This window comes from Labrus mixtus, chromosome 8, assembly GCF_963584025.1.
Source record: "Labrus mixtus chromosome 8, fLabMix1.1, whole genome shotgun sequence".
Classification (NCBI taxonomy): domain Eukaryota; kingdom Metazoa; phylum Chordata; class Actinopteri; order Labriformes; family Labridae; genus Labrus; species Labrus mixtus.
In genome coordinates, this window is record NC_083619.1 from 6,631,129 (window position 1) to 6,644,546 (window position 13,418).

At 41.1% G+C, this 13,418-nt stretch overlaps 1 protein-coding gene across 1 annotated transcript in view; it reads right to left on the minus strand.

Annotated features, from left to right (window-relative positions):
• zswim5 (zinc finger, SWIM-type containing 5) overlaps window positions 1-13,418 on the minus strand; it is a 65,098-nt gene that overhangs the window by 15,300 nt on the left and 36,380 nt on the right. The window contains exons 2-5 of the mRNA XM_061043973.1: window positions 6,206-6,393; window positions 5,474-5,642; window positions 3,482-3,630; window positions 1,226-1,376 (exon numbers count right to left, since the gene is read on the minus strand). Of these exons, the coding sequence (XP_060899956.1) occupies window positions 1,226-1,376; window positions 3,482-3,630; window positions 5,474-5,642; window positions 6,206-6,393 (657 nt within the window). The remainder of the gene's footprint in view (window positions 1-1,225; window positions 1,377-3,481; window positions 3,631-5,473; window positions 5,643-6,205; window positions 6,394-13,418) is intronic.

Here is a 13,418-nt window from a genome sequence, read left to right on the forward strand (position 1 = left end):
CTCTGGCTGCTGATTGGTTGCAGGGCACAGCATGCTGCTAGTGCTGGCTTGATTGTTTTATAGTAGCTGTGGAGCTACAGAAGCACACTGCTCTTTCTGCTTTACATGTACTTTATTTGTAGTTTTGCATATTTTTTGGTTTCTGTATTGACAAGAAAAACTTTCAGTGACTGAAAAGAAATATGTTTTCAGCTCTGCAGTCTGTGTGCACATTTGAGGGTCTGATATTTCATAGACTTAAATTCAAGTGTATTTGACTGAAGAATGGCTGAATGTAAAATGTAACAAAAAAAACAAAGCAGGAGAACAAGACAAAGTCTGCTAAAGAAATGCATGAAGTCACACATTCGTATCTAAAACATTGAAGAATCTGCTGCTCTGGAGCAGGTGTCAAATAACAAACTAAAAGCCAAATATTTTGAAAGCTTGTCACTTTCTCTGAATGATTTTTTTTATGTTAAATGATGGAAAAACAGGATATCTTTAGTCTGGTGTCAAAACAAGACGGAGGACATCAAATACTAAATCAATCAAATATTTGTCACTGAAGAAAAAGCTAACAGCAAAATCAATTAAATGTAATCAATTAAACCATTTTCACAGGTTTGTCAAAGACCCTGAAAGATTTCCTCCTCCATGAATGAAGCTCAGAAATGTTATATTAAATAACATTGTTTCAGCTTTGTGCCCTTGTCGCCTGAACTCATCTCACCTGCTTTATCTACACAGACGTGGAGCGGGGTCGCCTGTCAGACGTCTGCACCTGGGAGAAGGATTACCAGGCTGCAGTGGCCGACTGTCTGACTGTTATTTCTGTCTGTGTCTGTGTCATGATCTCCCTCGCTCACCCAGGAAGCGTTCTTATTGACCTCCTAAATGCTGAGATCGATTGCAGAGAAGCTGAGCAGCCGTATTGATCGGCAGCCTTTATCATTCACTCTAAGAGGAGCGGGAGGAGGAGGAGGAGGGGGGGGGGGGGGGGGGGGGAGAGATACCGACTGGATGACTTAATAGTTTACTGACTGGACTAATGTTTACCCGCCAAGGTGACTGCCCATTTGTCTGTTCCACTGTCAGAGCTGACACTTTAGCCTGATCTACACTGACTGATGGAGCAACGAGCGAGCTGATTGGCTGACATAAAAACATTCCTAAATAAGTAAGACATTTTCAAAAAAAAATTGACTTTCTGTTTTTGTACGACATGTCTCTAGACTGTTCTTACCAAGCTCATCCCAGAGCTGCCGGCACTTGTCCGTCATGCCCGTGCCCTGTTGTCTCCATAGCGACAGCCGGGGGTCTGCCATAAACTGTTCCGTTATGAGCGTCAGCATTCGGGCCCCGTTGGAGTCTCGCATTCGCAGCATCTCCCTCACCTGGAAAGACCCAGAGAGGACAGGTTTAGTCACTTTGTGTTCTTCACCTCATGTGGTTTCATCATTTGAAGGATTTCAGCTGAGAAAACGACACTGTTACCGCTACATGTTACAAAGTGTGATTCAGTGTACTGAATATTCGCCCTAAATTTTCAGAACAGGACGATCTGCTCCTGCCACTTTTGGTACACCCTGTCACCCTAAAAGAACAGCTTTAGTCCATATTCAAACAGAAAATGAGCAAACTGTTTTATTTCTGAACGGTTACACTATGCAACAGCCGCTGTCTTTCAGCTGTAGCACATTAGGCGAGTTAGTGGAGCTCAAACAGCAGCGCTGAATTTCAAACAGTGGGCCGACGCTGTTCAAACTGAAGTCGGGTCTGTCCCTGTAATGACGTCATTTAACACAGCACCACCTGAACGTGTCAGCTGACAGAAAGGTGACTTCTTCTCCCTGCAGAGTTAATGCTTCTAGTTGCTGCAGATTTAGACGGTAGAGAAGCAATTAACTGATGTTTAAAAGTGTTTTTTTGTTGAGGTATTTAAATGGAGATCGGAAAGCATGAATGTTTTTAACACTTCAGCCTGCATGTAGACCCCAAGGTTGGAAAGTGTTGTATTGAAGTGCAGAAAGTGAATTAAAACACTGATTAAAAAGGTGCTAGAAGCTTCTGTTTGATGTTTACATCCTTGTATTAGTTCCTGTTTGTGTCCTTGTTGTTCAGAGACCATGACAAACCAAGATCCAAAACTAAGTAACATACCAAAGTTACTCCACTTATAAACATCAATTACAGCTGTTTCCATTCTTTATGCTAAGCTAAGTCAAGGGCCGCCTGAACGTAAGGGGGGTTGAATGAAGTGAGTTTTTGAATGGATATTCTCAGCTTTTAATTAGAAAGTTAGAAAGAGTTTGTTGAAATTTAAACTGTCTTCTATACATCTGAGTGACTGAAGGATGCATCATCTCAATCCAGATATGACCTTTTATAAATCAGAGTTAAAGATGGAGCAGGCGTTCTTGTGACGCACGTGTCGTTTAGTATACTTAAGGTTTAAAAGTTACCTTCGACATGCTTCTGAATGCCATTTCAAAACTTTCTAAAGAACGCGTTTGGCCCTGAGGCCAAGAGCTCAGACTCATCAGAAGATGGCATCTTGTAAAGTGGTCTTATACTCGCTTATAGTCGACAAAGAGCACAAGAGGAGTGCTTTCAGAAATGCTCCGCACTGAATTTGATTTGAAAAGTTCGATCTTTCCATAGTGAAGACCTATGAAGCCCCGGAGATGAATAATACAGGAACAGAAATGTGAAGAGGTTTCTCAGGACCTGGAGGCAGCCTGTTTCTTAACACAGTGGGCGACCACACTTTTACATTGAAATCAAAATAAAAGTTTAACATTTTGTATTTCTTTGAGTGTAAAGCAGAAGTAAAGGGTTCAATGTGAAGAGGGACAGAACAGGAGAGAAACTGTGAGTAAAAATAATGTGGACTGAACTTCTTAGGAACTTGTTTTCAACCTTTTGAAGAGAAACTTTCAACAATTTTAGACATGAAGATGAGTTTCTAAGCTGACATCACCTGGGTCATGGAAAAAGTCCTTTCTTTACTTTACTCTCACATTATTCAAATTATTTCTGAAAAGCCTCTGATACAATCCTGAGGTTTGTGCTTCTTACATGTCAAGCAGGTGAGGCACTAATCATAGTGAGTTGCATTGTGGAAAATGTAGGAGATATGATTATTATGTGCTTGACTTATACAAGGGACTGACAAGGATATCTAAGGTCTGCTGCCTCCTTAAACATTTAAATCCTTTTATCTCCAATTTTCACTTGAGTGATTGACTGGTTACAGATTGAGTTTGTTACAAGAAACGGAAGAAAGAACGTCCTGAAAATAGAATTTAATTGAGTTTTTACAACGTTGTTTTCTTTGTTTTCATTCAGATTCATTCATTAAACAAAAGTCACATTTTAACTGGTCACTGATGAGGTTGGAAACAGCTTCTGGAGGAAACATTTGTATTGAAAACAACCACACTAATCTGTCTAAATCGATCAAAAGTCCCTGTTCAGTGAAGGAAGCAGTGATTTGTACCTTAGCGAACATGGAGTTGAGCTGCTTCCCCGAGCCGTAGTATCCTCCCTGTGACAGAAACTGTTTGACCTGCTCTCTGACCTGGTCCTCGTCCAGATGCCAGCAGTTATCATCGTCAATGCTGGCGCCTGCTGTCGGGTCCGGAGCACCTGGAATACAAAACAAAACAAAACACACACATTAAATGACGAGCACACACACACACACACACACACACACACTCATAGAAACATGTGACGAACATTAAAGAAGAAAAAACGTGGAAATAACAGAACACATCCGAGCCTGGACATCAACATCAACCTCCCTTTAACCTTCCTCTACATCTTAGCGTGTCACTACGTCTTTTACTGTTCTCATTTCAACCCCAGACAAAAATATAAATAAAGGGAAGAGGACTGTGGGAATTGTAGTTTTACTAAAATAATACTTAATTTCTTACCGAGCTACCGTAGTTCTAACGCACAGTCCGGCAGTTCAGACGGACCTACAGGTTCTCTTTGTGAGGCGGGGAGCTAACGTTAGCTTCAGAGCAGCAAGGATGTTGAGTTTAGCTTCCTGCTCGTGCGCTCTCCACAGTCAGGAGCATAATACAATGGACTAAGATGTTGGTGGGTAAGTAAGAAAACTTTACACCTGTTAAGATATTTATGATGTGACAGTATTTATTCAATCCTGCACAAGACCAGACAAACAATTCAGGACTCTTTAAACTAAATGTAAGACTGTTAGGGTTTTAATTTGAAACTTTTAAATTTAAGCCTTTAAAAAAAATGTTAAGGACCCTGCAGGTAACCTGTGCTAGACCGCCTCATTTGCATAAATAATATTTCATTATTTCTATTGCTTTTTCATGACATGTCCAGATTCCTCAGAAAAATAAAAAAACATGTAAGACCATTTTTTTAAGAATATTTTTTTTTAGAGTTTCCCTCATACTCACAGCTCTGACACTGATTTGTTTTACACATAATTTAAAGCATGACCTACATCACACATGCTGCTCCATTTAGGCTAATGGTGCACTGAAGGAATACGAGATGAACTTTATTTTTCTTCAGCGCAGCACTGGTTGTGTGTTTGTGTGTGTGTCTTAGTAATACTACGGGGAAACGTAGATCTGCTCAGAGGGGGAGGCTGCTTTGATCTAAACGGGAAGTGCGCTGAGGAAAGCCCAGAGACGAGTTTCCAACTGGCTGGAAAAGCGCAGCAGCAAAACAGCAACATTCCTCCATCAAAGAAAAGCCTCCGTTCTGGATCGACTGAACTTCAACCCCCATGATCCCCCCTGTCAAACACAGACAGGAAACACAGCGCGGGGCTTCCTGGACGGGAGAGCTAGAGAATGTCAACATTCGGCGCGGAGGATGAAATCGAGAAACAGATAAAGAGTTTTGTTTGGTGAAAGGATGTTTCTCGTTTGTCGCTTCCCTGATGCACGTCTGTTGTGGTTTTTTCATCATCAGTGCGCTCTCCGGTCCTTTCATGTCTTCTCTCCTTTCTGTCTCCCCGCTCCCATTTCCCCAAATACAACTTCTACTCTCTCTTCCTCCTTCATTTCCACATGTCTCTCCCTTCCTTCTCCTACGTGCATTTCACCAATCAACTCTTTTTTCCTGTTTTTTTTTTTCTTCTTTCAGACATATTCCTGCCACTGGGAGGAGGTAGTCACTGAAGAGCTGGGTCTGAGAAATCAAACGAGCCATTTGAAGCCGGGCCTAGCTGCTCCACCGGAGTAATCAGGGCTCTGACGTCTGACAGCCTGTGGGCTAGCATGCCGTATGTTTTAAGTCTGGAAGCTTTAAAGTCTGGCCTGTTGCTGTGAAGATATCACTGCAGAGGGATGGACGGTAGCGCAACAGACTTTACAACAACAGCTTCCCTATTCACTGCCACACATAGAAGACACTCTGAGCCGTTCCTAGACGGGTTCTGATAAGTGAAAACCTCATATCAATCCATAGAAGTTTGTCACATAGATCAGCCCCTTACCGTGGACCTGGTTGATCTCAGAGTTGGAGGAAAGGATCTCATCGGCCAGCTTCTGAGCGGTGGGCAGCACCTCAGTGTGGTGGGCTGTGATCAGATACTGGACCAGCTTCTGCAGCTGATCTCTGTTCATCTGGAACAACGTCTCTGAGATCGGCAACCGCAGCTTCACCTGGATCAGAAATGTTTGTGTTAGACACGTCACTAAACAAGCATGATGTTACCGTATGCTGTTCTATGACTTTTAAAGATGCACTGGCACAGATTATTCTATCGTCAGCTGGTACAGAAATCGGGGTTATCATAACAAATGTAGCTCGTTGTTCAGCAGCTTTAAGATATTCATATATGCGTCGTTTTCTGCCTAGGCAAGGCAAGTTTTCTACCTACTCCTGTTGAGTAGAGCTGTCTTTTTTTAGTCTGTATGTGGGTGGGACAGAGAAAATTTGAATTTTGAACGTCTTGTGCGACCTAAAATTTCAAAATAATATCCTCACAAAGAAAGAACTTTTTGCTGTTTTGCTGGGTTTTCATTGTCTTTACATGCCAAGATGCCTTTTTGTGCCATGAAATAAGTGAGTGGAACTAAAACATACATCTATTTTAAGAGTCTGCAGTGATGAAAAATAACCTTTTAACAAGACAACAACAGAGCTTCTGACTAAGGCACAGTGTTTAAACATATGTGTTACTTTTAAAAAGACAGAGATAGCTTGTTTATGTTTTTGTTTTTACCTGTTCTGGCTTGCGAATCCGGTAAAGAGAGAGCGCCACCACATGGGCGCAATAGAAAATGTCCCTGTTCCCACAACCACAGGTGACAGAGGTGATCTTGCATCTGTCGAAGCTGATGGCCACCTTGTGGGTGACCTCTGGCTCTGACGATGAGGCGGGTTCAGTTACTGTGCCGCTGAGGTGAAACCCTGCAAAGACACGAGGGAGAAGAGAGAGGAGCGTTGAGTTACAAAAGGTTAAAAAAATTGTCATGTAAAATGCTGTTTTCAAGAGATTTAACAGAATCACATTTAAATGTTTCATATTCCTTTGATTGAGCCTCTACCTGGACCTTTGAGGGTAAGAGATGAGGTGAAAAGAAGGGTAACAGATGAAGATGAGGAGCCTCTGTGGAAATCTGAGCCTCAACAAACATAGAGTGAGCCTTCAGTACAAAACACACACATCTTAATGAGATGTCTCTCACAGGGCACTGTGCCATCTGATACTCGCTCTGCCTCTCCCTCCTAATGTGTCATGCATCTATGTGTGTGCAGTCAATGGAAGGTTGCCGGGGTGTTATTTCCTTCCCACACACTTACACACACACACACACACACACACACACACATAGCCTCCAGGACATTAAGGTTAGTTGCCTGCAGAGCTGAACTTTAACTCTGCTTTGCGTAGTTAATCTTTACGACCCTCACACGCTAGGCTAACCAAGCCTACTTCTCACATCTTGGATGGACTGCAGTGAACATTATTTGAAACATCTGTCCTCACTTTCATAAGATTTAGAGGCAAGCTCTTTGAGAATTGAAGTGATGTTTTTTTTTCTTCAATTACATAGATCGCAAAGTTTAGCCAAAACCATCTTTCATTAAATACCCCAAAGGACAGATCTACTGACCGTTTTTCAATCAAAGCTTTGTTAAACCTTGGGTCTGGATCAAAAAATATATTCTTAACTTCGGAGTACCCCAGGGCTCTCTCCTAGGGCCTCACTTTTATGCTGATGACACACAACTTTACTGATCTATAAAGCAGAACCGTCAGACTGACCTCAAAAGCAGGATCTCTTACTGTACATCCTCCTTAAGCAAAAACGTATCTGTCTGTAGGTTATATTCTTATTTAAGTAGTACAGTCCTTTTTCAATTATTTTGACAATGATAGAATTGATAATCAAAATTGATAATCATCAGTAGCTACTGCACTTTATCAGGGATGTGATTGGCAAAGGACAAAAAAAGCTGAAAATATACAGAGCACAGAGCACAGAGCAGGGCATGGCAGATTTCAACATTTTAATTGAACAAGATTTGTGTTTAAGTGTAAAACACATGGATCCTGGGCTACCTCTTTTTGGTAAATGAATCATAATCTTTTGTTTTTATATGTAATATCAATCGCATTTCCTGCTTCATTAAGGTAAGAAAATGTGCATCTAAAGAACACCGCCATTTTTCAATATAGATCTGTGGGTCCCCTTAATAACACACACTTCCATTAAAACATAAAGAACAAAAGAAGCCATTACACTCTGGTAGCATTGGCTGCAGGGTCCTGTTCTGTATAGTCCAGATACTAAATGAAATGATATTTCAAGATAAGAAGAACTGGAAAGACCGAGGGATAAAGGCAGAACAAAAAAATAGGCTGAGTAAAAGAAAGGCAAGTAAGGAAACAGGATAAAAGGGACGAGATAGGAGGAGAAATGTGAGAGGAGAACAGAGAATAGGGTAGGGGAGAGTGTATCTGGTCTGTCCTGTCGTCTCACTGTGACAGGTCAATTATTTATGAGGTGAGGTGTGTGTGTGTACACACTGGATTACTGTATCTCACCAAACCATAGCAACACCTCTTCTGCTTTCACAGCTAGAAACACCAGAGAGAGAGAGAGAGAGAGAGAGAGGGGGGCAAAAAAAGGAGGATGAGCGAGCTAACTGGAAAGTAATGATATGGCTATTTTCAGCACTGGCTAAAAAAAAGTTTAATTGTCTAAAGCTCTGACAAACCAACAAACACCAATATAACACACACACACACACTTAAGTTCTGGGCTGTGAGCCAGCGTGGTGGAGCAGCCTAATAAGAGCGAGTTAAGCCATCTCCCTGGCAAAATCCCATAGCAGGCTTTTCCAAAGCAAATGTTGGAAGCACACAGACACACGAGGAGGCAATCGCACACATACATGCTGAGACCCAATCAACTACAAACTGTTTTCATTTTGACGAAGTAAGATGAAGAGCAACAGGAGAACAAGAGGAAACTGGCCACCACATGTAGGGTTGTAAAGGACTGACGCAGGCTGTTGTCACACCGACTGATCAAAGAACGTTCTGAACCGAGACCAAACTCGTCAGCTCACATCCTCCCACCAGCATAATAGCTGCCCGCTGTTCAGATACACTTTTCAAACCTACTTACAAGACGGCCAATAAACAGTTACCAAAACAACAACCTTGGACAGCGTAGAGACTTGAACTGTTTTAGGACCATAAATAGCAGACAAGGAAAAAAACAGGAGGGCTTATATTGAGTTCCACAGGTAACAGAGTGAAGAGAAGGTACAGTCAAGTTCTGCAAATACATCGATCAAGATTGAATTCTGTGTCAAGTGTCATGGTGTTGTGTTGTGCCAAAAAGACATGGCGGACCATCTTAAACTGCCCAAGAAGCCGATCAGACCTGACTATGACAGAAAGGATAAAAAAAATACAGAAAAGACAGTGGGGAATGAGAGAGAGAGAGAGAGAGAGAGAGAGAGAAGGCTGATGCATCATGACTTAAAAAATCATCCAAATTGTTGAAACCTCTCTCCCTCCCACTGAGACCGCCTGTCAAAGCAATCTTTGTGTCTCACAGCTCATCGTAATATCATAAATGTCAGAGAAAAGGTTTTCAATTCCTCGCCTCCTCCTCTATAATGAATATACCTGTAGAGCCAATTTGCACAAACCGTAGCTTTGTGTAAGGGAGTCCAAATGTGATCTCCCCGTGCTGAAGTCATCACAGCAGTGAGCAAGGGATGTAGGAAGAAATCCAGGGAGTGCATTTCTTAAAAGCATCGGGGGAACATTTGAGAGCCATCTTCCCCTCTGAGCTGTCTAAATAATGTCTTGTCAGTCATCAGTCATATCTAAACGTATCTCTACAACTTAAGTTTAGCATTTAAGATGAGCGTAGAAGTTCTGGTGCAAGATGATATGAGTTATAAAGACTTTCCCACAGCTTTCTGTCTTGGCCTCACCTAAGCCCACCTTCTATCTCTTCTTGTCTGCTGGGTTAAAGGGTTACAGGAGAGGGTTTGAATATTAGGAAATACTCTTTTTCAAATTGAAACATAAAGCAATGATGGATTAGCTTTTATCAGTATATGAACAGGAATCTCTGAAAGATCTAGAGAGACTTCAGGATGTTAATGCGTCTCTTGCCAATGAATGGTATGAAACACAACAACTATAAAATTACAAGCCATACACTTTGTATACTGTTTGTATCAACGTACAAGTATCAATTGAATAGTTGGGAAGAAAAAACAATCATCAATCTTTGGATAGTAGTCAGGCTAACCTTTTTCTCTTTGCTAAGCTAAGCTAGTTGACTGGATGCTGAAACCTATATTTACCGTTTATGATACTTGGATCTTGTCAGCGAGAAAGCAAACATTTGTCCTAAAAAAAAACCCTAATATTCTTAAAATCCAAACATCTATAATAATGTAGGAATTATTTGCAATCTTAACCGACAATGATGTTGCCTTTGAAGACCAAATTACCATAATCTGAGTGTGTAACAGAAGAAAAGATGTCATGAGAATATTATTTCAAATTCTAAGAGGACCCAGAACAGAACCCTGAGGTGCTTCAGAGTCGAGTTTAATCTTTTCACCTTTTATCAAACATATGTTGTCTCAAAGTTTGGTGATTCAATACTTAAATCTTCTAGTAAAACTGTTCCCTTTCTTTTTCTACTGCTCACACACACACACAGTGTTTCTGTGTGTACAAGTGTGTGTGTTCAGTCTGAGGGAGACATTGTGTCTTCAGCAGATGGGGATGCAATGACACTCGATAAAAAGATGCTGCATCAGACAGTCTGCAAGCACACACGCAGACACACACACACACACACACACACACACACTTAAACACAGTGAACAAAACAACCTTTTCAGAGCCTGTCTGCTTTTGTTCTTAATGCCACAGTGATTAAAAGACACAAACCAGTCAGTGATATTCACACTAGATATCACCAATCGCTCTCTTTCTCTAACACACACACACACACACACACATACAAACGCATACACATTCTTCAGCCTGATCTATGCTAGGCTATTGGACTGGTTCTGCAAAACCCATGAATTTCTAACAAAGGTGAATGAGGAGTGTGATGTGTGTAAACTGGGAGTGCTGCCAAGCCTTGGGGAACATCACAAAGCCCTGTGTGTGCATTTATGTGCATGTCATGTCTTTTTGTCTGTTCTGATACAGGTATGGATGGTCGCCCTGAAAACAAAGACACACATAGTCGATGAATGACATTGTTTATGCAGAAGAAAGTGTGCATGTGTGTGATATGTGGTTATTAACTACTAAACTTTTGTTGTACATGCTGCACTTTTTCTCTGCATACATTCAAACTCGAGCAATAATCTTTAATCTGATGAAGTTTGATGAAAGAAAATAGAACATAAACCAATTAAGATGATTTAGATTTTGCAAAGCATGCAGCTTTCTTTTTAATGTTGATTATTTGTATTTATTTATCAATTCAATCAAACTAATGCATGCTGGTACGGACAGTTCCTTTGTCTTTTTGTGGTGGTTGTGTAAACAGGTGAAACCCTGCTCCAACTAATTAATGACTTGTGTAAGAAAACTATAAAAAGTGTGACAATCCATTTCAGACATAAAGCCGACTGGAGAGACAACCATTGTATATTTTCTATCAAATTAGAGACACCCCTCTTCCCTGCGATATATATTTATATACACTCAACACACTCAAACCCGCCCCCTCGCTCCCTGTTGTACGCCATCTGTCACTCGATGGCAGCCCCGCCCACACATGAGCCTGTCAACCAATCTGGAGGCCGATAGCTCCCCATGCTCATAGGCCATTAACCCCTAATCAGCTGGGGAGATGGAGGCCGGGAAGGGAGCCAAAGTGTGTACACACACACACACACGCACACAATAGTAAACCAGTGTTATTCAACCAAAGCCTCACCACAGGCCTTGCAGACGGACAGACAAACCCTGTTTTAAAGAGGATTTTAAAATTGATGAAGATACAATCTGTGATTTCATTCATCTATCTGCCCCACAGAGCCGCAACAACACACACACACACGGTGAAAACCACACACTCCCTTGATTTGCTGCTCACAAAGGATCACCGGGGCTGTTTGTAAATACATTTAGAAGAGAGGAAAAATTAAGGAAAGGCCGACGTAAAGTGTCTCTACCACAAGAGAGGTGTCTAACCAAAGATTGTCTCTCATGTCTCATTTGGTGTTTCAATGACGAGCGCAAAGATAACTTCACCTCGTTTTGACACTCAGTGAACTCAGTGACCCCTCAGCCCTGAATGATCTGCACTCGCTCAGTTACTCTTATCAAGTTTAGTTTGTCTCCATCAATGTTCATCTGGATCTGAAGTTTAAAAACATTCACCTCCTTGACCTGCACAGCCCAAACACTAACACATAAAAACAACTTTACAGTGACAACAGCAGGCTGACTTCATGTCATATAAGTGGTCTAAATAATTATAAAAAAGAAATAAAATAGAGGGATACGCTTTTCAGGTAAGTGAAATCCCATGTTGACCAAAATAATCAGAACCAAACTACAGAACAAATAACATACAACTATTAATATTTACAATATTTAATAAGCTTTACACTCTGGTCAATACTTAGCAAAGTTATAACCTTATCACAGTTTTTTTTTATGTTTTATTTTTGAGAAAAAATGTTACTCTTTTTTTTTCCTTGTTTCTTTTCTTTAATGTAAATATTTCTGGTTTATTGATGGCTCCTTATTTTACACTTTCTTGAACGTTATTCAAAGCATCATAAAAACAAAGCAAATTACTTTGAATGTGAAGGATTCTTTGAAAAAAAGAAAAAGTCTGATTCAGGTCATATATGTTTTGTTTGTTCTCTTATATTTTAAGTCAACATCACACCGTGTGGCCACACCAGAGAGGATGTATTAGGCCTACAGATTCTGGTCCAGCAGTGACTCTGACATTGTAATTTATAACACAGTGAGTGATAAAGGCAGCACATGTAGTCCAGACCCACAGCACAGCACAGCAGATGGTGATCCTCACCTAAATTGGTTGACTACATAAATCATGATACATATTCTTATTTCTTTGTTTGAGAAACAGCCTTTAAAGTGCTTTTGCATCATCACAGAGGTTTACGATCCACTTAGAAAAATGTTATTTTCACTCCAGCTTAAGAATTGACTCATCTACAACGTATCTATATCCTAATTTTTTCTTTACCTGTCTCTGAATCCCATCTTGGTCAGGCCACACCAACACTGACAAGTTCATACTACTTCTATAAAATGTCCCACTTATAACAATGTTAAACTCAATGTTAAGCAATTTAACTTTAACTTAACGTCAACAGACTGTCAAACCATTGGCTCAAACTCCTCAGCCATCACACACACCGACTCTCTCACTCCGTCTAAGTTGGTGACACATCCGTTATTTACTGTGATCAAGAAACTGCGTCTTCAGCAGAAACACACACTGCGAAGAAAAAAAAAATCACTACCACCTCATCTTTCTCTAATCTCACTGCCCCCTTTCCTCAAAGTATAGCCAAACGCAGGATTCATCTTCCTCCAGCAGCCAACACATCCCTCGCAGCCTGCGGCCCTACCCATCTCCCATCTGCTCTGACAGCTCCAAGGTTTACACAGCAGCACCCCCCTGCTCGCTCTCATTCACACACAGACAGACACCCACATGGCCTCGTATTCAATCAGCCATCTATCTCTGCACAACAGACGTGCATATGCACACACACACACACTGAATCTTCTCCTCCCCTCTGCCAATTCATCCATCCATCCATCCATCATTCATCCATCTTTCCATCCCTCCTGCAGTGTTTGCTGATGCGATAACAGCTGATTGATTCATTTGTGATTTCCCAGCAGCCCCTGTCCCAAACACACACGCACAAAAAAA